A 26,446-nucleotide genomic window follows, 5' to 3' on the forward strand; every position below is an offset into this window, starting at 1 on the left:
CTGCCCCACAATCATGATTGAAGGCCTACTACTGACAAAGGATGCTTGGAGGAAGCCTCTTAAGTTGTCCGTTAGACACCCTATACCCAACCATCTTAAAACCAAGCAGCAATGTCAGACATTAGAACTCTTGCGGATGTTCCTTGTCCTTTTCACTGCTAGAGGCCTTAGGTGGTTTAAATTTTTTATATACAATAGTCGAGCAAGCTTTTGTTGGAAGTGCCTATCTTTCAAAGGCTACTGTCATCCTCTCTCCACTATTGGATTATAGTGGGTAATCCAAAGTAGCATTCATGCTATTGCAGAATTAGGACACTAAAAATGCTAATCACACACTTAGATAATCAACACACAAGAGCATAGCATAGGCGCACAATAATTATTGATTATTAGAATGAGAAGATACAGGCTCAATTTATAGCATTAAATAGGCATTTTTGCACACATAAGTGTTGTTGTCACTAGGATTGCCAAGTAGGTTGCACAATAGGACTCCACAGATATATCAAATGGTCTATCACATGTCATAAGGTTGATTACACATTACACATACACATATTAAGTGCTACAAAACCCATTGGATTTTGTCGCACTAAAGCACTCACATACCTCTCCTCAAAACACACTTAGGGATAAGTGCACAAGTCAAAATCCTCCCCTTGAACACAAGTAGAGTAAGGATGCACAAAATCCCCCGGACACAAGGTGGAATGTACAAAATTCTTCCTTATAACACAAAGGAATGAGGAGCACATGTCTAAAGTGCTCACAATACCTAAGTGTAAACTAAACCAACATATATATCTTCAAGTTGGAATCTTCAGCAACAAAACTTTTCCTTTCTCTTTGTAGTGGTTGTGGTTGCTTATGTTTGCCTTGTGCCTACTGTTGTTATCTTTGTGTCTGCAATACTTGGATAAGTGATTGTTTTTGCCACAATGCTTGCACGGATTTACTTCATAACAATCCTTTGACAATGATTTATATGACCACTGTGTGGGCACTTGAGGTTACTCTTGTTTTATTGGACCAATGGTTGGTCATTGCAAATGACCCTCCATTGGTTCGCTGCTTCATCTTCTTTTCATGCTCTTGAAGAGAATTTATGACATCCTCAAGCTTCGATATTGGATCTCTCTCTCTTTGAGTATCGTGACAATTTGACTCTGTAGTCGTCAGTCACAGCCTTAAGTAAAATTGCCTCAGTGTCCACTTGGCTTTCAATGTAGGCCAATTGTGTACATATGCTTTTGAACCTATTGACAAGAGAGGCTACATTCTCTTTTGCCTCCATCATTAGGCCATAAAGCTGCATTTGCCATTTTGAGAGCAATCTTTGAGTGCTTGGCAATAGCACTGAAGTGTTTCTCTAGTGTGATCCAAGCCTTGTAGGAAGTGGTACAATTATCTAGATAGTGCATGAAATTGTCGTCAAGTAGTGAGGAGTATGCCCAAAGCTTCATCTTCTTTGACATGAAATTGAGCAACGCTTTGACTGGTCTCGATTCTCTCACTCTCCCTTAGTGATTTAACCACAAACCACAATTGTTTTTTCATGAGGTACCCTTCGGTCATGTGTGGAAATCTTGGCCAGTGAATTTATTGGTGTCGTTTTCCCCTCCCATGATGGTGTACTCAAAGATATGTGTGAGGGGTATGAGGAAGGTCTTACCCAATATTTTGAATGGCCATTGTCTAATCCTCTACAAAGAGTGACGTGAATGCACTAGCATAAGTGTATACATACATTGCTTTTGGCGTATGAGGCCAAAGTTGTGCATAAACTTTCAATGAACATAGAGAATGTGGGTGTTTTACAGAATAGGCAGATTGTGCTCTTTGAAGATTTGGTGTGATGCCTCCCCTTGAAAAAGCTTAATGTGAATTGACTTCAATTCTTGCTATGCGAAAGGCCTACTTCTTCGAACTTTGGATGCGCACCGTGAGAACGAACATTTAGTGAGGTTTGTTAGAAAAGGAAACCTTTAAAACGTTTTGAGCCTTCGAAGGCTATGCTGACAGATGCAGCATTGAACCCACGTAGGCAAACATGTTTTTGGCAAATAGAACCAACTTGCTGACAATAACGTATGTGATGACGACATCCGATAAGAATAGCGAGATGCAATGAGCGGAAGCTAATAGTAATTGGCAAGCCGGACCGGGCCTTCAGTCTCTAAGAGTAGAGTATTACCCATTTTCAGAAAATGAGAAAATCAAGCCACGATTATAGAGTGGGAAAGATAACCCCACTACCACTTTGAAAAAGAGGGATTTTAAGCTAAGTTTACGTTGAGGAAAAGCTCCCCTTGTTTTTGAGAAAGGTGGACCAATAAAAAAGTAGAATGTTGAACCCATGATCTCCTACATTCAATATAGCTTTTATTTCTCTAGTGGGTGTGACCCTATGTTACAATTAACCCCCACTAATCCTACTACCCCTAGGTGCGACCTAGCTGTAAGTTAAGCAACAAATGTGCTAGTTGGGCACAAGAGCACACATGGGCAATGGCAGCACATGCAAGAGCTGAGATAGGCACCAGACATGGAGCCATGCACCAATACCAATAGACACAGTGAGTTGTGTAACACCAACATCCGACACGCAACAACCTAATGTTGAGGATGCTCTGCAAGTCACGAAGCCAAGCAATTTCGAACGACACTTAGCGTGGCGTTCCACTGGCAGCAAGCTACGACAAATCAAACGGCAGCAATAGGAGCGTGCAGATTCTGAAAATGACAGCGCAGATGTGACGAGGTGAGATGTTGAGTCTAGGCCTTCTTGCTAGTGAGCGTTGCGCAAGGGTTGCTTGGATAGCAATTGGAGGAGCCGGCTCAGGTTAATGGTGGACCAATGATGAGCGCAAAGCTGCTTGGCAGTGGGCTAAACACTCGAATACACTGAAATTTTAATTCACCAATGATGAGAAATTGAATAATGAGCTGACAACTTGCACCTAACCACCTCCAAAAAAAAAACAAGTAGCCGATGCCTATTGAGCAAAAATGGATACCTTATATGATATTAAGAATTGGCTCCCACCACAACGTGAAGACACACACACACACACACACACACACACACACACATAGAGACACACACCTTAGAATAGGTAGATGATTAGAAAGGGCTAATCTACCCCAATTTTAGAGAATAAGCAGTCTATAGAAACCTAAAAAAGGGAGGTTTTTGAGAGCTCAATGGTGAAGCCAAACAATGAGCAATTCTTGAACCTTCTATGGAATGGGCTCAAAAAGTACTCTACGCACACACTACTTTCTAAAATGCAATGATGGCTGAAAATTAAATGCAATGAGATGCAAAATACGCTAAACGCACACTAAATCAACCCGTTAATCACTTGATGTGAGTAGTGGCCCATGGACATGCTCACAACTGCGAACTTAATAGCTAATCAATGGATTAACTGGAGATAAGAGATTAATTAGCAACCAAGTGTATTGAACACAAGGTCTAGTATAAAGAGGGGCTAGATTAAAATTAAACAAAGTGATTAAGAGATGCTAATCACCATTATGGTTCTGATACTAATTGTTACATTATGGTGGGTAATCCAAAGTAGCAAGCTAATTGCATACTTAAGAGACTAAGAATGCAAATCACACACTTAAATAATGTATACACAAAGGAGCAAAGCATAAGTACACAACGATTATTGATTATTGGAATGAGTAGATATAAGCTCAATCTATAGCCTAGAGTAAAGGCATTTTTGCACACATAAGTGATGATGTCATTGAGATTGCCAAGTAAGTTGCACACTACGACTCCACATAGGATATATCATATGGTTTATCACATGTCACAAGGTTGGCTAAACATCCACTTGTAAAAGGGTGCTCACACTTGTTAGATGCTACAAAACCCACACCCTAACATCCACTTAGCTTGCTGGGGCACTATTACTCTCTTGAAAAGTGGTTTTTTAAACCCTGGCTTTCAGTTTTCTACAATTTGCCAAGTGGCCAGTTGTATCTAGTTTGACTTGGCACTTGCCCTCAGTATCAGCACCATTTAGACGCTCTGGGGGATTTTTCAAATAATTGAATTAGCCTCTTTCTTTCCAAACAAAAATATATATTGAAGTTATAGAACCAGGAATTGTAGGAGATTGCTCTAAATCTAGCACCAACAACAGTGCCACCAAAAGTAGAAGCCACCAAAAAACAGCACAATGATGGCGTATTATCTGGTCATTGCATAAAGTGCAATCTGATAGAAGAGGTTAGGTCAAAACCAGAGGAACAGTGTGACTGTCGTGAGAAAGTTCTACAATGATACCTCATACAACATACACAACCGCATAGCTGAGCAGACATATACACACCAAGATGAGATAAATTCTGTTAGCAACAGACGCCTAACCTGAGCCATTTTGTTCCGAAACAGTTGAAGAAAAATAGTATCGAGGGGCGTGAGGGAGTAGGTGCTCTGATGAGCCGGGGGTTTCACTTTGACAAGCTGTCCATGAGAAATGGAATAGAGGTTAATGAAGGAGATGGTCGTCCAGCTGAAACAAGCACGTATGTAGCACCTGTGCTCGGTTACTAGTAGACAGCGGCCTCCTGCTGAGAGGCTTGATGGTGGCCTGCTTGTAGAATGGCGTTGTCATGGCCACTTCCATTGGCAAGAGAGCCAGAACTGATCTTTCAAAACACAGGAAGATTCAGACTGCCCGGACGAAGTAGACGCGGCATAATCTGAGCACCTAAGGCCTGTGTCACACGAGTCCGGACGCACAAAACGGTTTGCTGAGGTGTCCCAATCGTTGTTGCCGCCTTGCACAGTGAACATGACGAGGGCCAGCTCATGGCCACCTGCTCGAGTTTCACATCCGAGAACCGAGAGGCCACCTGCTCGAGTTTCACATCCGAGAACCGAGAGATAAACCCCACCCGCCATTGCTCAAGCAAATTTTCTCACCGTTGATTGGACGTGAGCTTTCAGCGTGCGACACAAGTGTCGCCTTGTGTGACAAGCAGCATGGATGTCCTTCACTCTCTTAAAATCTATGTATGTATTTTATGTGGGAGCTTGTCATGTGACTTCCATGTGATGTGTATGAGGTATACCAACATCCTGAATCCTATCTCTCTCAGACCCTTGATTTTGGATGCCCTCGGACCAACGGGAGGACACCGTGGGCCTATGAGAGACCTCCCTAGTCTCATGGATTGTTCTCATACTTGTAGGGTTGATTGGGGTGTCTCTTGGTGCCTGCTAGGTTCATACTCATTGGTACTACTACACTAACTACTACTGCTTAAGTAGCCCATCTTGTACACACTTTTAGAGTGAGTTTATGATCAGTAATATAGTTCATTTTCAACTTGTTACATTTTGTGTGTTGTGTAGTTGATCATTGATTAATCATCATTATGAAAGCTATACTTATCAAACCATCCTAATCATAACATCTAGGGCCTTAAGATACCACCGACAGCTATTGAGTACTACATGAAATACATTATGTAACATTTAATGGAGTAGTAACTTATGTGTAGCGGAAATTAACATAGACATAGTGAGCATTTCATTTAAGAGTAGATTTCTAATGAGCATAGCAAGAGTGCTTGGTTGGAGAGAGAACAACAAAAGCATAACACCTCGTTAGAATTAGGCATGAACGATACTTCAAAAAGAGAGAGAATTAAGCTATTGAACAACAGTTGAGGACCGGATGTACATGGAGCCGGTCCCCCCTCCAAAAGGATTTTGTATTATAGGTTTCCCCATCAAGGGAGACATTTTACAAATACAATACTTTGTGTTCCTTCAATAACTTGCTGGTGCAATGAAGATGGAAGCTTCAAGCACTAAGCTTACACTTGAAAAACACAACATCAATTCCCTCACGGTCTCAGACCCACACCTTCTAAGATGGTGAGAGCTAGCGTGGTATGAGAGTAGATCTAGAGGAAGAAGAAGTATTCTTACGAGAAAGAAGTATTTCTCCTCACATAATCACTCTTAATAGCTTAGCATAGCTTAGTAATTAGCATGGTAGAGGAGATTAGCATGCATTGAAGCTTGGATTTTGGTTGGATTTGCATCACAAAGCCAAGAGTTGTTGGTGTAGGCCTCCCTTCTCAAAAGCTTGGAGAAGATGATGAGCTTTCCATTAAAACTTGGAGAAGGAGAGAGAGTTCTTTGCTCAACACATGAGTTGTGTGTGTGTGTGTGTGTGTGTGTGTGTGTGTGTGTGTGTGTGTGTGATAATCCTTTGCAAAATCAGCCCCCCCCTCTCTCTCTCTTGGTCGACCCCTCTTGCTATTTCCTCTTGTTGGCCCCTCATTGGCTCATGCCAAGCTTAGCCAATAGGAAATAAGAGGTCAAATGGGGAGCCTTGTGACAAGTGTCCCTCTTTCCCCTTTAGTGAGAGCTTAGGTAATTCAAATAATTCATTTAAATTCCCATTGAACCTTTTTGTCTTCTGGCCAATAGGAATTAAGCAAGCCATTAGGCTGCTTAATTCTCATTGGACCCCTTGGCAGACTGTCCAATAGTCTTCCAAGGAACTTAATTTTCATTGTTTCTTTTATCAAGTGTTTTTAAATTAATTAGACTAAATTTACTATAGCCTAATTCTCATTGGTCCACCTCTTTGGCTATCCAATAGGATTTGAATGGGGGTTGGGGGCAACTGGGCTAGGAACTTGACATGTGTCCACTATGCCCTTTGTGTAAAGGGATCTTGGGAGAGTGTGTGTGTGTGTGTGTGTGTGTGTGTGTTTCTCTCACTTCTTCTCTCTCTTCCCCTACCTTTAGGGCTCGCCCCATCCTTGATAGGGATGTGGGAAGACTTTTGAGTCTTCCCACAAGCATCCAAATTTCCTAAAGTTTGCCAGTGGAATTTTTAATTGAAATTTTGAAACTTTAGCTTTTGGAAGTCTTAATGGGCTTCACCTTAGGGTCTTTATAGCACCATTCATGCACATTGCTCTTTTGCAGACTGTCCCCCTTTGGATCCCTATTTTTTCTCCTTTGGATCCCTACTGAGACCGGTCTGCCAGCCTTACCAATATTCTAGCTTTTTCTACCCTGGTACTTTCCCATATTAAATGATCAGTTTAACATGAGAAATTATTTAGGAGAATTAGATATTAGTTATTATGACATTACCTCTCTCTTGAAATCATAGTCATCATCGACTATGAGGTAGAGAAGATAAAGCCTAGTCATTAGTCCGTTTGCTAGCGGATAAAGGATCCCTATTTTACCCTATGACACCGTTCCAGAATGGATGACTAATCCATTTGACGCTTGAGAGCCTTAGCTGCCGCAAGCATGTCTGCGCATCAATCCTATCAATCTTCCATAGTAGAGTGACAAGCTCTATTTGGTGTTCGGGAGACATCGTCTCCGCAAACATGATCCTAAGCATGCATACTTCTTAACATTTGTGCACAATAAAGAAAAAGAGAGTCTTATAAGACAAAAACTTTGTTCATTTAAACAAATTTACATTTGCTTACTCTAGGGAAGCATTGTAAGCATTGACGAGGTTTAGGTTATCCTTTAATTGTATGCCTTGCATCCATCTAGCATCTTCAAAAGGATAATTTTTAAACTTGATAAGATATCGTCGGATAGTCTTACCACTTCGTAATACCTTGTCTTTGTGTTGGAGAATGGACTCGGGCTGCAACACCTCTTCTTGGTCCTCGATCTCCGGTGGGTCTTCAATAATTGGTTCTTGAGGTGGCTCTCCTTTGTAAGGCTTTAGTAGGCTCACATGGAAAGCATTGTGTATGAGCCAATGGCTGGGCAATTTGAGTTGATAGGCCATCTCATTGATTGGTCTAAAAATTTGGAAGGGACCTTTGTAAGGCTCTAGTAGGCTCACATGCAAAGCATTAATGGTGTATGAGCCAATGGCTGGGCAATTTGAGTTGATAGGCCATCTCATTGATTGGTCGAAGAATTTGGAAGGGACCATAGTACCTTTTTGCTAACTTAGCATAGTACTTTTGGTGTCCCGTAGGATTCTTGCCCATTGTGTGCCTTAATCGAGCCTTGGGAAACTTTAGCAAGACCCAATCTTTTTGTTTAAAGGCTTGAGCTCTTATGTGCTTATTAGTAGCAGCCTTTTGCCTCTGCGGTGAGATAGAGATAGCATCCTTAATCTTTTGGAAAGATTCTTGTAGGTCTCGGCTATATTCATATGCAGCGAAGATCTTCCCATGTACCTTGAGTAGCAAGGGATTTTTTAATCTTCCGTCTATCTCCTCAAAAGGTGCTTTCCCATGGAAGTATGTACAGTGTTATTGTAAGCATACTCCACTAAGGGTAAGTACTTCTCCCATTGGGACTTTTGATCTACTTTTGTGACATAAGCTTTTAGTAGATCAAGAATGGTTAGGTTAGCTAGTTCACTTTGGCCATCCGTTTGGGGATGATAGGCCGAAGATAAGTTTAGCCTTGTACCTAAATTCTCAAAGAGACCCTTTCAGAAATTACTGGTCATTCTAAGATCTCTATCCGGCACTATGGACATTGGCAAGCCGTGGTACTTGAAAATTTGTGATATAAAGAGGGTTGCCATTTGATGGGCTTTGATAGTTGACAGATATGAAACGTGCTTGTTTGCTAAACATGTCTACTATTGTCCATATTCTTGTATTCCCATGGATAGACTTAGGCAATCCAAAGATAAAATCCATGGGTATGCTCTCCCATGGTGAATTAGGGATTGGCAAAGGTTAAAGAAATCTAGGTTGCTTCCCTCTATCAAACTTTGTCTTTTGGCATACCACACATTTTAAAACATACTCTTATATGTTTGTTTTCAAGGGAGGCCAATAGAAATATGTTTCTATCCCTTTTAGGGTAGACTCTATGCCCCGCATAAGAAGAAGCATGAGATTCATACATTACTTTCTCACGTAGTGAGTTAGTAACAAATAGTCTATTGCCATAGTAACTTATGAGTAGCAGAAATTAACATAGACATAGTGAGCATTTCATTAAGAATAGATTCCTAATGAGCATAGGAAGAGTGCTTGGTTGGAGATAGAGCAACAAAAGCATAACACCTCGTTAGAATTAGGCATGAATAATACTTCAAAAAGAGAGATAAATTAAGATATTGACAATAGTTGAGGACCGAATGTACATGGAGCCGGTCCCCCCTCCAAAAAGCTTTGTATAATAGGTTTCCCACATCAAGGGAGACTGTTTACAGTACAAACTTTGTGTTCCTTCAATAAGTTGCTGGTGCAATGAAGATGGAAGATTCAAGCACCAAGCTTACACTTGAAAAACACAACATCAATTCCCTCATGATCTCAGATCCAAGACCTCACACACCTTCGAAGATGGTGAGAGCTAGCGGGGTATGAGAGTAGATCTAGAGGAAGAAGAAGTATTCATTCAAGAAAGAAGTATTTCTCCTTACATAATCAGTCTTAATAGCTTAGTAATTAGCATGGTAGAGGAGATGAGCATGCATTGAAGCTTGGATCTATTCGCATCACAAAACCAAGAGTTGTTGGTGTAGGCCTTCCTTCTCAAAAGCTTGGAGAAGATGATGAGCTTTCCATTAAAACTTGGAGAAGGAGAGAGAGTTCTTTGCGCCACACATGAGTTTTGTGTGTGTGTGTGTGTGTGTGTGTGTGTGTGTGTGTGTGTGTGATAATCCTTTGCAAAATCAGCCCCCCCCTCTCTCTCTCTTGGTCGACCCCTCTTGCTATTTCCTCTTGTTGGCCCCTCATTGGCTCATGCCAAGCTTAGCCAATAGGAAATAAGAGGTCAAATGGGGAGCCTTGTGACAAGTGTCCCTCTTTCCCCTTTAGTGAGAGCTTAGGTAATTCAAATAATTCATTTAAATTCCCATTAAACCTTTTTGTCTTCTGGCCAATAGGAATTAAGCAAGCCATTGGGCTACTTAATTCTCATTAGACCCCTTGGTAGACTGTCCAATAGTCTTCTAGGGAACTTAATTTTCATTGGTTCTTTTATAAAGTGTTTTTAAATTAGTTAGACTAAATTTACTCTAGCCTAATTCTCATTGGTCCACCTCTTTGGCTATCCAATAGGATTTGAATGGGGTTGGGGGCAATTGGGCTAGGAACCTGACATGTGTCCACTATGCCCTATGTGTAAAGGAAGCTTGGGAGAGCGTGTGTGTGTTTCTCTCTCTTCCCCTACCTTTAGGGATCGCCCCCTCCTTGATAGGGATGTGGAAAGACTTTTGAGTCTTCCCACAAGCATCCAAATTTCCTAAAATTTGCCAATGGAATTTTTAATTGAAATTTTGAAACTTTAGCTTTTGGAAGTCTTAATGGGCTGAACCTTAGGGTCTTTATAGCACCATTCATGTACATTGCTCTTTTGTATATTGTCCCCCTTTGAAACCCTATTTTTCCTCCTTTGGATCCCTACTAAGACCGGTCTGCCAGCCTTACCAATATTCTAGCTTTTTCTCCCTGGTACTTCCCCATATTAAATGATCAGTTTAACATGAGAAAATCATTTAGGAGAATTAGATATTAGTTATTATGACACATTATTTTCTAAAAACTTTAGAAACCTTCATGTGGAAATTCATGTAGGCAAATTAACCACATTCAAAAGTATAAAATATAAATTTCTTCAATATAGTCTCTCAGTCTAAAATGCAACGCTTAATTTCAAATCTATAGGTGGATTTCTTTAAATCTAGTTTTTTTTAAAAAAATGGTGTACATGATTTTGTATATTGATGTCTTTTATTAGACTGCTTCATACTTGCTCTTTCTAATCGTATTCGCCCAAATCTTCGCTGATATCTTCAAGATTCCCTGCATTCTGCACAATCTAGAGTAAAACTTTGATGCAAGAATAGATTCGAACTGTAGACATCATGGCATTGGATGTACTCCGCTAACCATCACACCCATGTCTTGTAAGTGCCCATCCCATGATGCCTGCATTATAAATGAAAAAAAGAATCCTTTGTTTATCATCAGAAGAAGCTTATAGAACCTACTGCGAGTACATTGCATGGTGAAAGGTGTTGGAGGGCATGATGGCTGGTTTTGCATATGGAAGTAGGTTGCACATGCCTAAACTCGAGTACCAGAGTTGGACGTAGTTGGAGGCAAGGGCAAGTGAGCTTGGTTGTTGCATCCTATCGGCACTAGACCCTCTCGTCCCTTCACCCTGATAGCAATGAACGTTGCCCTCCCCCCCTCCCCAAATTCAATTTTGTTTTCTTTCATTGCACGCAAAATCAGCATTGATTCTCCTCTAATTTTTTTCTATTTTTAAAAACGTTCACACATATTGGCAGGTTTCATATTTTATTGCATATAATCTTTTCAAATTCGTCCATCACCTCTTTTGGAAGCAGCGCATAGAGCAACAAAAGAATCCCTTTCAGATTCAAACCTTAATGTGCCCGACCCAAGGACAATGCGCTAACCAATTTGTCTTATTGGTTTCATTGTCTGCACATAACCCCTTTGCTGTAACTAAAAAGAACTCCTGCAACCCCTCCTAACCATGCTTCTAGTTGCATCATGTGTTGTTGTCGATGCCGACGAGCGCTACGGGCAAGTGTTTCTCATCGTCCTCACGCCGTAGTCATTTGCTGCAACCTCACATCAACATCTAACAGCTCTTTCTTTCCCTCTTCAAATAGAAAATGGAATCTGCACGATCTACTAATGGAATTTTTTTTCAAATCGTAGGCCCATATTGGTTTCTCTGTCTTTTCTATGTGTGTGTGTCTCTCTCTATCTATCTATATTGCCTTTGGCTTTAACTTCCTTACTTAGTGGGAAGTGAATGTGTGGGAAATCTTTCTCTTATGGGTGTGCATGCATATGTGTGTGTGTGTGTGTGTGAGAGAGAGAGAGAGACAGAGAGAGCAGAGGAAACTTAAATAACCTTTCTATCACCCAAGTGTCATGTCTTGATCTGAGGTCCCTTGGGATTTTTCTTACGACTTTAACACAAACTTCTTTTATTGCAACTATGGCAATGGAGCTCATTAACATACTGTGAGTCTAGACTCAACTCGGCGTGCTAACAGCAGATAGTGCCTCATGGAGCGTTGAGTGACATTAGATTATAGGGCCAATGAAAAATCTACAGCCTGTTGTTGCCCTTTTCAAAGCGGCATTGGTGACAAATAGCCATTATTTTTTCATTGGTGACATCTCCTCATCCTTGGACCTTACAAACTAATAAATCCATTGCTTGCAACTTGCAAAACTCATTCCATTGCCCTGCAATCTTCGTCAATAGCATTGCCTCAACCCCTGGAGTTGTTATCGACATGTCTAGCTTTGCCTTAACAACGCCATCCTTTTGCCGCTTGGTTTCCATGAAGCAATGCCGCCCTCATCACCACTTGCATATATATGATTTGCTACTACAAACATACGCCACCCCGTGTCTTAATTCCTGATATGCTGATGCCAAGCCTGGTCTTGAGCTCATAACTTCTAGCTTGTAGAGTATGGATCATGCTCGCTTCCACTACGTGCAAGGTCCATAGCCCTTGCTACCATATGCCTTTCAAATTCTCAAAGGTAAGTGAAGGATGTTGCAAGAGTGGGTGTTGCATGTAAGTATGTGAGTCAAGTAGCATCTTGCATTGCTTCGACTTCCTGTGGACATCCTGAGTGGGCCGTTTTGCATCCATATGCAAGGGTACCTAGTTACTATTTCTAAGTTCCGCATTGTTGACTAATAATGAGTGTTGAGTCTAGCAATGGTTCCTTGAAAAGGAGCCCTCGAATGACGAGGTGAGAAAAAGAGAAGGGTTTCAGGAGTGCGTGGTTGCATTTGTAACAACGTGGCTCCTAGAATCCCATCCTTCTTAGAGGGTTCCCCTAAGGCCCTCCAAACTAGAGGGGCCTTTGATAGTTCAAGGGGCCCTCTGTATTCGTCACAAAGCCCTGTAATACAACCAAGGGGGAGTGCACACGTGCTATAGGCCATCAACCTAGCACATTTGGTGGGAGCGTTCACTGTGTGGATAAGATCTACCTCTTGCTTCCGATTTAAAGGCGTTCACAACATGTAAGGGGTGCTCAAAGAACCCCCATTGAAAATGTGATGCCAGCTTCAGAGCTCTGCGTAATTGCACATCGAAAATGTGGTGCCAGCTTTCGAGCTCTACGTAATTGCACATCAAAAAAGCAGAGTATCCTATGGGGCTTGTGCTATTTATTTTGAGGACCCTCCATAATCACCTTTAATGGGCTTGTGGGGGAGCCCTCTTAATAGATAAAATATGGATATTTATTAATTTATTAATTTTATTTTTTAATAAAGCAAAAGAGCTTCCACCAGTTCTCATATAAAGAGGGAATCATATAGACATATAGAGCTACATATAATATTTCCATTCAGTTCTACAATAGCCATCAGAGAGAGGCAAATTTTGTATAGTTCTAGGTAATCTCTCTCTCTCTCTCTCTCTCTCTCTCTCTCTCTCTCTCTCTCTCTCTCTCTCTCTCTCTCTCTCTCTCTCTCTCTCTCTCTCTCTCTCTCTCTCTCTCTCTCTCTCTCAGCTTTGGTTAGTTTTGGGTGTCTTCCATGCCTCACTAGCCTCAGGTGTTGCATGCAGCACTTGGCATCAACCGTAGCAACTACTGGCTTCACAACCTCATAATAGCTATTGCCATTAGCTAACATAAGAGCTAATAGTAGCCCCCCTCTCCCTCTTCTCTTTCCCCCCTACGTGAGATTGGACTTTATCAAAGTTCCACCATCGTCATTCTAGACATAGGATCAATTGTTGCTTGGGACATCTAAGCTTGCCAAAAATATCAATTGCACCCATGCAACTCCTAAAATTACTTACAACAGCCAATCAAAACCAACAATAAATGGTTTAATTAAAATCAAGTGATTTAATCAATCCAAGGTTAATTTCCATTGAATGCTTAGCTACTTGCCATGACCACTTAGATGCATGGTGGGATTTGAGCATGGCCACACATATTGCCACTCTCAGTGACATAATTAACGATTTTTTGCTCCGAGGGTGTCAACCATGTCTTTTGCCTGTGTGAAACAATGGGTAGCCATCATTGGGCACACCAGCGATACACAGTGTGCTTATGGCATTCACCACTATCATTGCTACCGACGAGATGCCAAAGGCATGTAACTCGGTGTCCAATATGGCAACCACCTGCTCCACAAGTAGTGTTATGACCTCTACAAAGATGGCCCTTGTATTGATTTCTCATGGAGATTCTAGCAGTGAAAAGAATAGTGAACTTCGAGCGCCTTAGCATGGAATGCTAAAAGAGACAGAGGCACCAGATCTCAAAATTCAAATAAAGTGGAAGAAGGGGGCAAAAAATGGAAAAATTATCTGCTACTAATGACATAGTAGTGGTATAAGGTATGCGCCAACACCTACTGATCTCTTATGCACACTAGTATGGCCGGCTGCCTTCGGCGGCCTCTCTCTTCTTTCTCCCTCTCTCGCGGCAAGTTCCAACCAATGTAGTGGAAAGCATGATGTTTTTTTTTTAATAACCCCTGACTAACAATATTATCGTGAATTCTTTTGCCCATATTAGCAAGTGCAAGTGTACATGATTACATTTGGGCCTTACCTTCAAGATGTAAGTGTATGTGATTGCATCGTAGAGACACCCTCCCTTTGAACACATCGGTTGAAAACAACCCAGAGCTTCTTGGCCCTGCCCAAGTTGGGCATATCAGTGCATTCCAAGAGATGACGTCCCATAGATTAAGCTCGTCAAGCACTTTTTGTGCTGTATAAAGTGCATGACATTTGGCATACATGTCTACCAAGGCAGTGCTAGGGTTCAAGGTTTTTACACTAAATTTCTCTACATGCTATAGGTTTTATCAAGTTCAAATTTAAAATTTAGAGGTAGATACCAAAATTTGAAGGTGGGATTACATTAAACCTAGGTTTTCTTTTAGCTCTGCGAGTCCCACCATCAACAAAGCTCCGTATCGATGCAAAATAGTATAGATAAGCTTCTTTTCCCCCCCTCCTGCTTCGTCGATGATGAGTTGTAGAGCCATGCCTCAATTCCTCCTCCTCCTCCTCCTCCTCCTCTTGGCTTTTGAAGCTGACTTTACTTGGCTCCAAGCCTAAGTTGCCCTCGTCATCAGTAGATTGTTTTTGTCCTGTGGGAAAGGGGAATCAATGACGTGTGTGTGTGTGTGTGTGTGTGTGTGTGTGTGTGTGTGTGTGTGTGTGTGTGTGTCCCTACATCGCTAGCTTGTAGAGCTTGCTGGTCACTACAAGGAGCTTGCGACGTGGGAAGATGGGGTCCGAGCGAGGGATGCTGTTCCCTTTGGAGTCAAAAGTATTGATATGAACTTTACTTGGACGAAAATCCATGTTTCAACTTTAACGAAAATCTGCATTTCGAAGTACTGCTCAAAATCAAGAAAAAAACTCAACCTGTCCCGACTCTGCCGCTATCAACATCCATGACACCTCATCACGCGAGCTCAACAGCCCTACCAGAATTCAACAACCCCTTCTGCCGGTGAGTAGTCCAACCACAATACCCATTTTGGCTCGCAAGAATCTCTTGTCTCCTCTGGCTAATACTTTGCACACATCGACGACGCTTATCTTGCACAACTGACGGTGGCCGGAAGCAGTCCTGATAGCCTTGTTGGCAAGCTCTTCATGATCATGGCTAGGACCAGCTCCATTACCTAGATCTGATCATGCCAGCCCTGCAAATCCAGCAACACAGAGCTGGAGAATTTGTCCGTATCTGAACCCTCCGCCTCCTCCACTCTGCACAACATCACCTACGACGATCACTCTGCATTGCTTTGTCCAAGCACACGTCCAACCTCGACGGCCCGTCCAGCATCCTTCGAACCCATCTCCGAACACAACTTCCCTAGCTGCAATATGGCGTCTTCTGGCCATGTAGCTAGGGAGGGTGCCGAGAGAGAGAGAGAGAGAGAGAGAGAGAGAGAGAGAGAGAGAGAGAGAGAGAGAGAGAGAGAGAGAGAGAGAGAGACATGATCCACAGGAAATTGCATTTTTTAAAAACCAGACATTGGATTATATCATTTTTTTTAAAAACCAGACATTGGATTAGAGCCACCAAGGTTGTATCAATTTGGTCTCATAAGCCATTTTGGCCTTTTGAAGACGTTTAATATAACATTTCATTTCATCACACTTGAGGCAGCGAGGCCTATCTCTCTCTCTCTCTCTCTCTCTCTCTCTCAGCCGTTTTTTGACCTAGTAGACAGCAGTTCACTCTTTTGACCATAACTTGCTCATCCGAACTCCGATTTAGGTGATCTATAGCCTCAATCGAAGAGCACGAAGCCCTCTACGCATTGATGTAAAGACAGAATTTTTCTGTGTAATGGAAGGCTTTGCTGTAACAGCATCTCAGAACTGAAAAAACTGTCAAAACTTTGCGTTTTTGTTGCCGACTTGAAGGCAATGTCAGACAAAACTCGCAAGGGTGGAAAAGCCACACTCGCCATGGAGAATGATGCAAAATCTCCAAGGAATTTGGATGCTAATCCAACCACATCATCTACAACAACGGAAGCAATGATCATGGCTTACTTGATCTCGTTACAAGAAACCGTCAACAAACAAGGTGAAGAGTTGCGCGCACTTGCAATGGAGAATGGTACTTTAAGAGTTCTCGTTGTGGAGAATGAACACCTCAAGAAGGTTCTTGAAATGCAAACAACACGCTTGATGCATCTTGAGACTGAAGTTCAAGAATGTAAACGCTCTCTTGTTGACATGAATGTATTGAAAGAGCGCTTGAGCAAAGTTGAGAGTGATCATGTATTGAAAGAGGAAACAATAGATACAATACGACATGATGTATGTGAGATGATAAATGCATCCAAATCATGGGCTGATATATGTAAGGATAATGTGGTTTCTACATCTTCTATCACGCAAGCCGTTGTCCAAGCAAAGAATGTAGAGAATGTGGACACTCAAGAATTGCACGAACGACAAAAACGCTCAAAGAACATCGTCATTCGTGGAATCAAGGAGGAAAGCATGGAAACACCCCAATCTCTTGCAGTTGCTATTGAAGAGTTTTTTGCTACACACTTTGGCATGTCAGGAATCATGGCTTATGGTGCACATCGAGTTGGAAAACAAGGAGTCCCTCGCTCGGGAGAAAGACCTATTGTATGTACCATGGCTGATGAGGTAAAGAGAAAGATCATCCTTGACAATGGTTGGATCTACCTCAAAGGAACGGGTTGTAATGTATATGAGGATCGCACTCTTATGCAACAAAATGTACGTCGCAAAGCATATGAGGAAAGAAGCAAGAAGGTTAAGGTATCATCTCATGAAGAGAAGCCACTTGAGGAGGATGCAAGTCCACCCAACAAATAGGGACACATGATCTATGAGACCAACTCACGCTTGCGAATAAGCTTTTGGAATTGTAACGGGTATCCATGGAATGCGGGAATTGGCATTGATGAGCTTACCAATGACTCCGATGTGATACTTCTTGTCGAAACATGGGAGCATGATGCACAACGAATTCTTGGATTTGACAAATACGATGTGCATTTTTTGATGTGGGCAAAAAATGCAAAGCAACGAAGAGGCCAAGGAGGCGTAGCATGTATGACCAAAAAGGGTTTGAAAGATGTTTCCATTGTCAAAGAAGATAAGTATAAACGCTACTTATGGCTGAAAATCAGCCCACCAAATGGTCAAGTCATGTTTGTGGCCGATTGCTACTTTGCTCACTATGACTCCAACTTTTATGCTTGCTTGAATATGGATAGAGATCAGCCCTTTGTTGAACTAGAGGAAGAGATTGCTCATTACAAGGATCAAGGTGAAGTCATTGTTTTTGGAGACATGAATGCTCGCACAAATATGCTACAACACGACACACAACAAGTAGACATGCCGCATGTCTCAAGAAGAATGGATGACTCATACATGTATAATCGAAGTTCTAATGATGCAAAAGAAGTGGATCACTATGGAAAGTCACTTCTACATATGTGCAATAGTACCGGAATGCTCATTGCAAATGGTGTATCTCTATGGCAAGGCACCAATGACTTTACATGTAGAAAGCACAACGGTGCTAGCGTGATTGACTATATGTTGTTCTCGGAAGCCACTCTAGAATGCATACAAAGCTTTACACTTGGTGAATGGAATCCGGAATCGGATCATAGGATGTTATGTATTGACCTCAAGTGTGGTAAACGGCCCGAGCATGTAGCCTCCAATCATGATGTGAATCATTTGTACCTACGTCTAGACTTCAAACGAGCACTTATATATGCTGATATGGTGGACCAAATGTTAAGCATGATAGAGCATCAAGAGAGCCCAACATTAGAATGCAAGTGGAAAGTTTTCAAAGAAGTAATTTTCTCTTGTGCGAAGGAATGCTTTTCGGTGAAACACATGTCTTGCAAAAGGTCTAAGAAGGGTAGCACCAAGAAGAAATGGTTTGACATGGAATGTAGTCAAGTCCGAAAACACTTGCTAAGATTGGATGCAATCAAAGACAAGGAAGTTTACTTGGAATGTTTACACACATACAAAGCACTTGTTCAAAAGAAGAGGAGAAGGTGGGAAGTCGAAAAACAACTTCTTTTAGCACAAGAGAAAGCACATGCATGTGGCAAGTTTTGGCAAATACTAAAAGGCAAGCGCGTTGAGAGCTTTGGTGACTTAACTCTTGAGGATATGTATATGCATTGTAAGAATCTCTATGAGCAACCCAATGTTGATAAGATGGAGTGTTGTAGCTCCCTTCCGTTTATGTCTCGCTTCTTTACCATTGAAGATGTATGCCGCGCGCTTGAGAAACTTGCTACTCGTAAGGCAGGTGACCTTCAAGGTGTCAAGGCTGAAATGATTAAATGGACAAGCAAGAAAACACGATATTGGATATGCAATATGTTTAACCTTGCACTTCAGTATGGCATGCCTCATGATTGGAGTGCAAATTGGATCAAACCTTTGCACAAAGGAGGAGATGTAAACAATGTGAACAACTATCGCACTATAATGGTTGGTTCTTTAATGGCAAAGTTATTTGGATGTATCATGGAGATGAAGATAAGTGAATGGGCTGAAAAGAATGGCAAACGTGCACTTGGCCAAGCAGGTTTTCGAAAGCATCATAGCACTATTGATCACCTTGTCACTCTTCGAGTTCTTATGGAAGCGTCTCGATTGAAAGGAAAAAAGTTGTATTGTTGCTTTGTGGATTTCAAGAAAGCTTTTGACATGGTACCGCGAGGAAATCTTTAGAGACGTATGCAAAGCCTTCAAGTGCCGAGAGAATTTATGCATGCAGTCTTTCGCATCTACCAAAAAGTGATATGTCGATTACGTATGGGAGATGGAATTTCAGAATTTTTTGCAAGCACTATTGGTGTCAAACAAGGATGCCCACTTTCCCCAACCCTCTTTGGGCTACTCATTGATGAATTGGAATGCATGGTTCTTGACTTTATGCAGTAAGAAGGCATAGACGAGGTTAAGATTGGAAATGCGGTGATCATGCTTTTGCTTTATGCCGATGATGTAGTGCTCTTGGCACATACCTTAGAAGATGCACAAAAGCTTATGAGTGTCTTGGAACGCTTTTGCCTACATAGTGGGCTGATCGTGACTGGATCCAAAACCAAGGTTATGCTTGTAAAGACCCTCAATGATGAAAATCCATGCATTGTATATAACAATGAGAAACTTGAAGTGGTAGATCACTTCAAGTACCTTGGCCTTGAGGTTCCATCCAATCATAAATGGAAGGATTGTGCAATGCGTCGCTTGGAAGCCGGAAAGAGGGCCTATTATGCATTTGAGAACATGTGCAATGCAGGAGAGATCAAGTGTTGGGCTCTCAAAAAGTACCTCTTTGACACATTGGTGACACCGGTGCTTCTTTATGGAGTGGAGGTGTGGGGTGGAAGCATCGGGAAGTCTACTTGGAAAGAGTTTGAGAATGTCCAAAAGCGTTTTCTCACCAACTTTCTCCAAGTCAAGACACAAACACCCTACATGCTCTTACTTCTTGAGTCCGGATTGCTTCCCATTGAGGTCTTGGGCATGCAAAGGGTTGTGGAGTACATGCGTAAGACACAATGTAGCCCTTTGCATCAACTTCCTAGAATCGCATATGAAGCAAGTCAAATGGTTCAAAAGACATGCAAGAGCAAAATACTAAGTTCGGGGTGGATGCTTGATATCAAGAAATGGTTTGGAGGATGGGATGCATATCACTTGGTCAGGGATGCGTCGATCGACTCCCAAGTTAATGAGGCCTTCTTACAACGCCAATGTATCACGGCTTGGGAGAAATCCGGAGGTTCTCGCTTCAGCCATTACACCACACACGTTGCCCCAAACTACAAATCTCTCTTCTTCTCGGAACGAGGTAACCGAACCCATTCCTACATCCTTGAGCCCATCCCGTTGAGTGCGATCCGCACCATTGCCTCCATTCGGCTTAGCTCCCATTCTCTACGCTGCGAGACAGGACGTTGGGGCACTGGCGAGGAGTGTCATCGACTTTGCACCTTATGCCCTCGTCAAGTGCGAGAGAGTGAGTACCACACACTACTTGAGTGCTCAGCTTTTGACCACATTAGGTCCTCTTTTCCCCATATATTCAGCCATGATCTCTCCCTACATACCTTCCTCTCCCAACCACGATGTGGACTCTCTATTGCGACGCTCATTTCAGCCATTTTTGAGCATCGAGAGTCACTTATGAACTCCACTCACACCACGTGACATGTTCATTTGGTCCCATAGGTCATATTTGACCTCCAAGGACGATAATAGAACTATCTATCTATCTCTCTCTCTCTCTCTCTCTCTCTCTCTCTCTCTCTCTCTCTCTCTCTCTCTCTCTCTCTCTCTCTCTCTCTCTCTCTTCATTGATAAGTTGACAACACTGCTTAGCGGCTCTATCGGTATTCAACAACCCCTTTTGCCGGTGAGTAGTCCAACCACAATACCCGTTTTGGCTCGCAAGAATCTCTCGTCTCCTCTGGCTAATACTTTGCACACATCGACGACGCTTATCTTGCACAGCTGACGATGGGCAGAAGTAGCCCCGATAGCCTTGTCGGCAAGCTCTTCATGATCATGGCCAGGACCAGCTCCATTACCTAGATCTGATCATTCCAGCCCTGCAAATCCAGCAATACAGAGCTGGAGAATTTGTTCATATTTGACCCCTCCGCCTCCTCCACTCTGCACAACATCACCTACGACGATCACTCTGCATTGCTTTGCCCAAGCACACGTCCAACCTCGACGGCCCGTCCAGCATCCTTCGAACCCATCTCCGAACACAACTTCCCTAGCTGCAATATGGCGTCTTCTGGCCATGTAGCTAGGTAGGGTGCCGAGAGAGAGAGAGAGAGAGAGAGAGAGAGAGAGAGAGAGAGAGAGAGAGAGAGAGAGAGAGAGAGAGAGAGAGAGAGAGAGAGAGAGAGAGAGAGAGAGAGAGAGAGAGACGATCCACAGGAAATTGCATTTTTTTTAAAACCAGACATTGGATTAGATCATATTTTTTTTAAACCAGACATTGGATTAGAGCCACCAAGGTTGTATCAATTTGGTCTCATAAGCCATTTTGGCCTTTTGAAGACGTTTAATATAACATTTCATTTCATCACACCTGAGGTGGCAAGGCCTATCTCTCTCTCTCTCTCTCTCTCTCTCTAACTTGGGGTGGAATTTCTCTTTTTCCTCTCGCTGTCAACCGGCATTTTTGAAACTGAAAATGGCAGATATTAAGCCGACAGTCAGTGTACCGCCCTCTCTCTCTCTCTCTCTCTCTCTCTCTCTCTCACCAATCACGCGCTCGTCTTGCAGTCCTGGTTGTGCACTGACGCCATGCCTTGCTTTGTTTTGACCTACAGGATGCGGTGCCCCCCTCCTCCCCTTCTCTCTCTCTCTCTCTGTATAGTGAGTACTCTCTCTCTCTCTCTCTCTCTCTCTCTCTCTCTCTCTCTCTCTCTCTCTCTCTCTCTCTCTCTCTCTCTCTCTCTCTCTCTCTCTCTCTCTCTCTCTCTCTCTCTCACACGTGCGATAAGGTGGGCGGGCTGCATTCCCCTTCCACGTGCGATAAGGTGGGCAGGATGCGAGAGCTCCTGAGTCTCATCATGCTGGTTGACAGGCCCCACGTGCGAGAGGCTTAGAGCCTGAGACGTTGTGTTGTCGGGCTGCAGAAGACACGGACCGAAGCAAGGAGGTGGCAGCACATGGCGAGGGGGGGGGGGGGGGGGAGGGGGGAGCCGGAATTCCCTCCCCCATTATCTATTAGTATATATAGAGAAACAGACAAAGGGGGCTATATGGTTGTATCCTAGCAGCATGATGTTATGCTTCTTTGCAATGCACGCACCCTAGTGGCCATAGAGAGTAAGTTTGTGCTAAGTTTCACTCTAGATGCAAGCGCATGCCTCCCCCCCCCCTCTCTCTCTCTCACACACACACACACACACACACACACACATTACAGGTCTTAAGTTCAATTCTCCTCATCGCATAGATCTTTGAGGTCTCTTGGGATAGTTTCCTACAACGTTTTAATACTCTTCTTTTGGGGGAGTGGTGTGTGTGTGTGCACGCCAATAAAAGAGGAGAATGGTATAACCTTTCTATCACCAAAGTGTAGTGGATTAACTCTGTCATTTCCCTCTTGAATAACATGTCTTGAGTTCAACTCTCCTCGTGAGATAGATCTTTAAGGTCTCTTGGGATAGTTTTCTATAGCGTTAAAATACTTTTCTTCTTCTTCTTCTTATCTTTCAACCATTTGGGACACTATGCAAGATATTTCTTCCTTGATGCATTTTTTTTGCCAACCTATTGAGCTACCTCCACGATCGGATATTCCTAACAACTCTCACTGCACTAGGAACATGAGGACATGGGGACTCATAACTGGCTAGACACGACCTTTGTTGTCATGTATTTCCCTCTTATACCTGAATCCCTTTCACCATAATAGAGTAGTATAGATTCTAACACGTGATGTAGAAACTTATATTAAGGCCCGTGTCACATTGGAGGCACCTGCCATCATATATAAGTGGCACTGGAGGAGGAGGAGGAGGAGGGATTACCGGTGGATAAGTGGGGTGCACAAATCTTGAGGTGGTGAAGGTTTGACAAAAAAAAAATGGAACATGTCTGTTGTAGCTCCTGCATCTAGCTCGAACCCATCCCCTACCTGTAGCAACATAGCTAGCCTAATTAACGACACCACATGTATGATCTTTGGCAAGTTGGCAAGCCACATTGTTGGTATAAGCAAAAATTTACATTGGTTAGATGATGTGGCCACATCAGCCAGCAACCGGAGTCCCTTCCCAGCCTCCCACCATCAATCCCTCCTCTTCCTCTTGTGGTATACATGAGCCTGTCCAACTCTTGTTTTGCTTGTGGTTCGCAATTTTTATTTCACACTAGAAATCTATTGAGATGTTGGCCTTTTAGAGCAAAGAATTTGTGCGAGCCAAGTGGTAAGGCCTCTGGCTATCGTGTGTGATTAGTAGTGCTAAAGATTCGTCACCTTAGCTCCTACATGCCCTTTTTCTAGTTGGCCAAGAAGCTTGAAACTACTTTTGGGTCAGCCAATAAGATCCTGCCACCTTAGCATGGCCGTCCATGCTTGTCATGATGGGTTTTTTTTTTGCAAGCATTTTCTAGCGAACGTTTTTTGGAATCCGACGAGAAAATTCCAAAAACATTCTAGAGGGAGAATATAGGGGGAGAGAAAAGATTCTAGAGAGAGACAGAGAGAATGCATACCACAAAGATTGATATGGTCTGGTTATGTGACTCTCCCTCCCTCTCTCTCCATCTCCAATGAGAGAGAATGCGAGAGAGAGAGAGAGACGCATTAGAGAGAGGGAGGAAGAGAGAAAATTCATAGCACAAAGAGATATCCGATCTATTTTTGTCACTCTCTCCCCCTCTCTCTCTCCCCATCTCCATCCATATATATATATATATAGATATATATATATATATATATATATATATATATATATATCTATATATACATATATATCTATATATATATAGAGAGAGAGAGAGAGCATACCACAAAAAATCACTCTCTCCCTCTCTCTCATAGATATATATGCTCTCTCTCTCTCTCTCTCTCTATATATATATATATATATATATATATATATATAGAGAGAGAGAGAGAGAGAGAGAGAGAGAGAGAGAGAGAGAGAGCATACCACAAAAAATCACTCTCTCCCTCTCTCCCTAAGTGTCTACGACAACTATATAGCTAATACACACATCATTGTGGAGAGAATAATAGCTTGCCCCACACACACACACACACACACACACACATAGGGAGAGGGAGAGAAAGAGAAAGAGAGAGAGAGGAGATAGATCGTGTGAGACATACATAGAAATCATTACATTTTATATTACTTGCATTGCATAAGGCAATACTTTATATGTTGCGTTAGCAATCGATTTCTTGAATGGCCAGGTTTTGTAGGAGTACAACCCTCTATGGGAAAGAAGCTATTCACCATGCACCCCAGCTGCTCCTTTAGTCTCCCCTCGTCCTCCTTTGTGATGATCCTCGTCTGTCTACGAGTAGAGATATCAAATTGCCCCTTTTCCTTCAAGCTTGGCAATGAGTGCATCTTGAGCTCGATGCACATTGCATAAAGGCTATACATTTCTATAGTTTCCTTGGCAACCTACTTGAACCATTGGGCTCCATATGTTGCTTGGCCATTGGGGATGGCCTGCAAGACATCCCAAATAGTCTTGATGGACGTCTCAAGATCGTCAGACATTGAAAAAAATATGAAGAAAATGCCAAATTATAGCAATCAAGAGGCTACTACTTTAATATTAACATGAATAAATGATTGATGCAAAATCTCAACAACCACATACCCTATGGCACAATGTAAAATAAATGATTGATGTAAAATCTCAACAACCTCATACGCTATGGTACAATGTAAAAAAACATCACAAAACAATGCACTGTAATGTGAGCAAAACAAAGAAGATACATTGCAAAATTGTATCAAAAACTGGAACTATTCGTAATCCTTCATCATTGCGGTTCCAAAATTGCAACACTAACGAGGAAAGAACTTGTTTTGTTGTAGGGGAAAGCAAATATGGTAGGGTAAGTGTACTCTCGTACTTTGCTTCATAAAGGGATATGTTGTTGGACCCAACAAGGGAAAGGACAATGACAAGGACAATGAACCTAGCGAGACAACAACGAAAACTAAACTATACCACCTTATGCTTATGTTATTTAAATAATGAGGACGTAAATCTTATTTTTTTAGGCACTATTGTACTAGTTGGTTTCACTCAATACTCATCCTTTGCTATGTTGTTTAAATAAAGATGTAAACCTTAAAGCCTTTTGACATTACTATATGGGTACGTTTTCACTCGAATTAATGTTAAGCTAATGTTGTTTACACGTTCTGCCATATATTGAAGGTTGTAAAAGTTTTCTTTTCATATTTAACACACGAGAGAAACTTGTTTTAGTGTGAACGTCGTTTATGATGTGTTGTGCAAAATGTTTGGTGATTCCTCCCAAACAAATGGAATCTTTGGAATATGCTCGTTGGATTCCCAAAAAGCACTCGCCGTGAAATGATCACAAAAAATCACATTTGTCCCAATGTGTCACCCTCCTTATTTGACTAGATGATGCTTTGTAACAGTTGTTGTATTCTCAAGTATGTATGAAGTGAAGAAAAGTTCAACTTCGCTCTCAAAGAGGATTCACTCTTGCCCGAAGTCCTTCTACTAAGTTTATGTATACCCTTAAAAAAAAAATCTCACCCAAGTCATGCTACTAAGTTTATGTATACACTTAAATTAGTTGAGTAGACAATCAACTGACTACTCTCATAGAGGGACATGTTTGCCATGTAGGGATATGCTTGTCCACCTAGCTATTGAAGCATCAGCCTAATAGTTACAGATATATATTTTTTGTTAATCAAGTAAACGATGATGACATTAGTGCTTATTTTGAGGATTAACATTGCCTTATAAAATCTTGCCCACTCTTTTAGGCAAATCACGGTGGATCTTGGCATTGGGACCAATGGGTCTAGGTGTCGTAGCATCAATGGGTAAACCTTGTTGGGGTGGGGGTTGTGTTGCACCTTCAACTCATGTGTGCACCTTCGCTCCATGTCATCATCTCATGTGTCAAGTTATGTGTGCAAAACCTATGTGAAAGACGTGAATCTTAGTTAACATACTATGCGGGAGATAAAATTATTGACAAATTCAACGTGAAGGGAACATAGTAGAAACAAAGCAAAGCTTAGCACAATTTGTAACTAAAGACAAGCAAATCCTTACCATATGATTCCACATGGTATAGATCACATGGCCTGGCTTACTAGGACTTCCACAGAGGGAGAGGGTGTTCACACACAAGG

At 42.1% G+C, this 26,446-nt stretch overlaps 1 protein-coding gene across 2 annotated transcripts in view; it reads right to left on the reverse strand.

Moving 5' to 3' along the window:
• Nucleotides 1-4,927, reverse strand: part of LOC147424612 (beta-carotene isomerase D27) — an 84,847-nt gene extending 79,920 nt beyond the window's left edge. The window contains exons 1-3 of one of the 2 annotated variants that reach the window (XM_086499553.1): nt 4,762-4,927; nt 4,560-4,666; nt 4,391-4,486 (exon numbers count right to left, since the gene is read on the reverse strand). In XM_086499553.1, the coding sequence (XP_086355679.1) occupies nt 4,391-4,486; nt 4,560-4,666; nt 4,762-4,927 (369 nt within the window). Of the gene's footprint in view, nt 1-4,390; nt 4,487-4,559 lie in introns of both variants that reach the window. The other variant, XM_086499552.1, reaches the window with a different exon arrangement.
• Nucleotides 4,928-26,446: the final 21,519 nt, after the last annotated feature.

This window comes from Adiantum capillus-veneris, chromosome 25 (genome assembly GCF_014529385.1).
Source record: "Adiantum capillus-veneris isolate H3 chromosome 25, ASM1452938v2, whole genome shotgun sequence".
In the NCBI taxonomy this organism is placed as follows: domain Eukaryota; kingdom Viridiplantae; phylum Streptophyta; class Polypodiopsida; order Polypodiales; family Pteridaceae; genus Adiantum; species Adiantum capillus-veneris.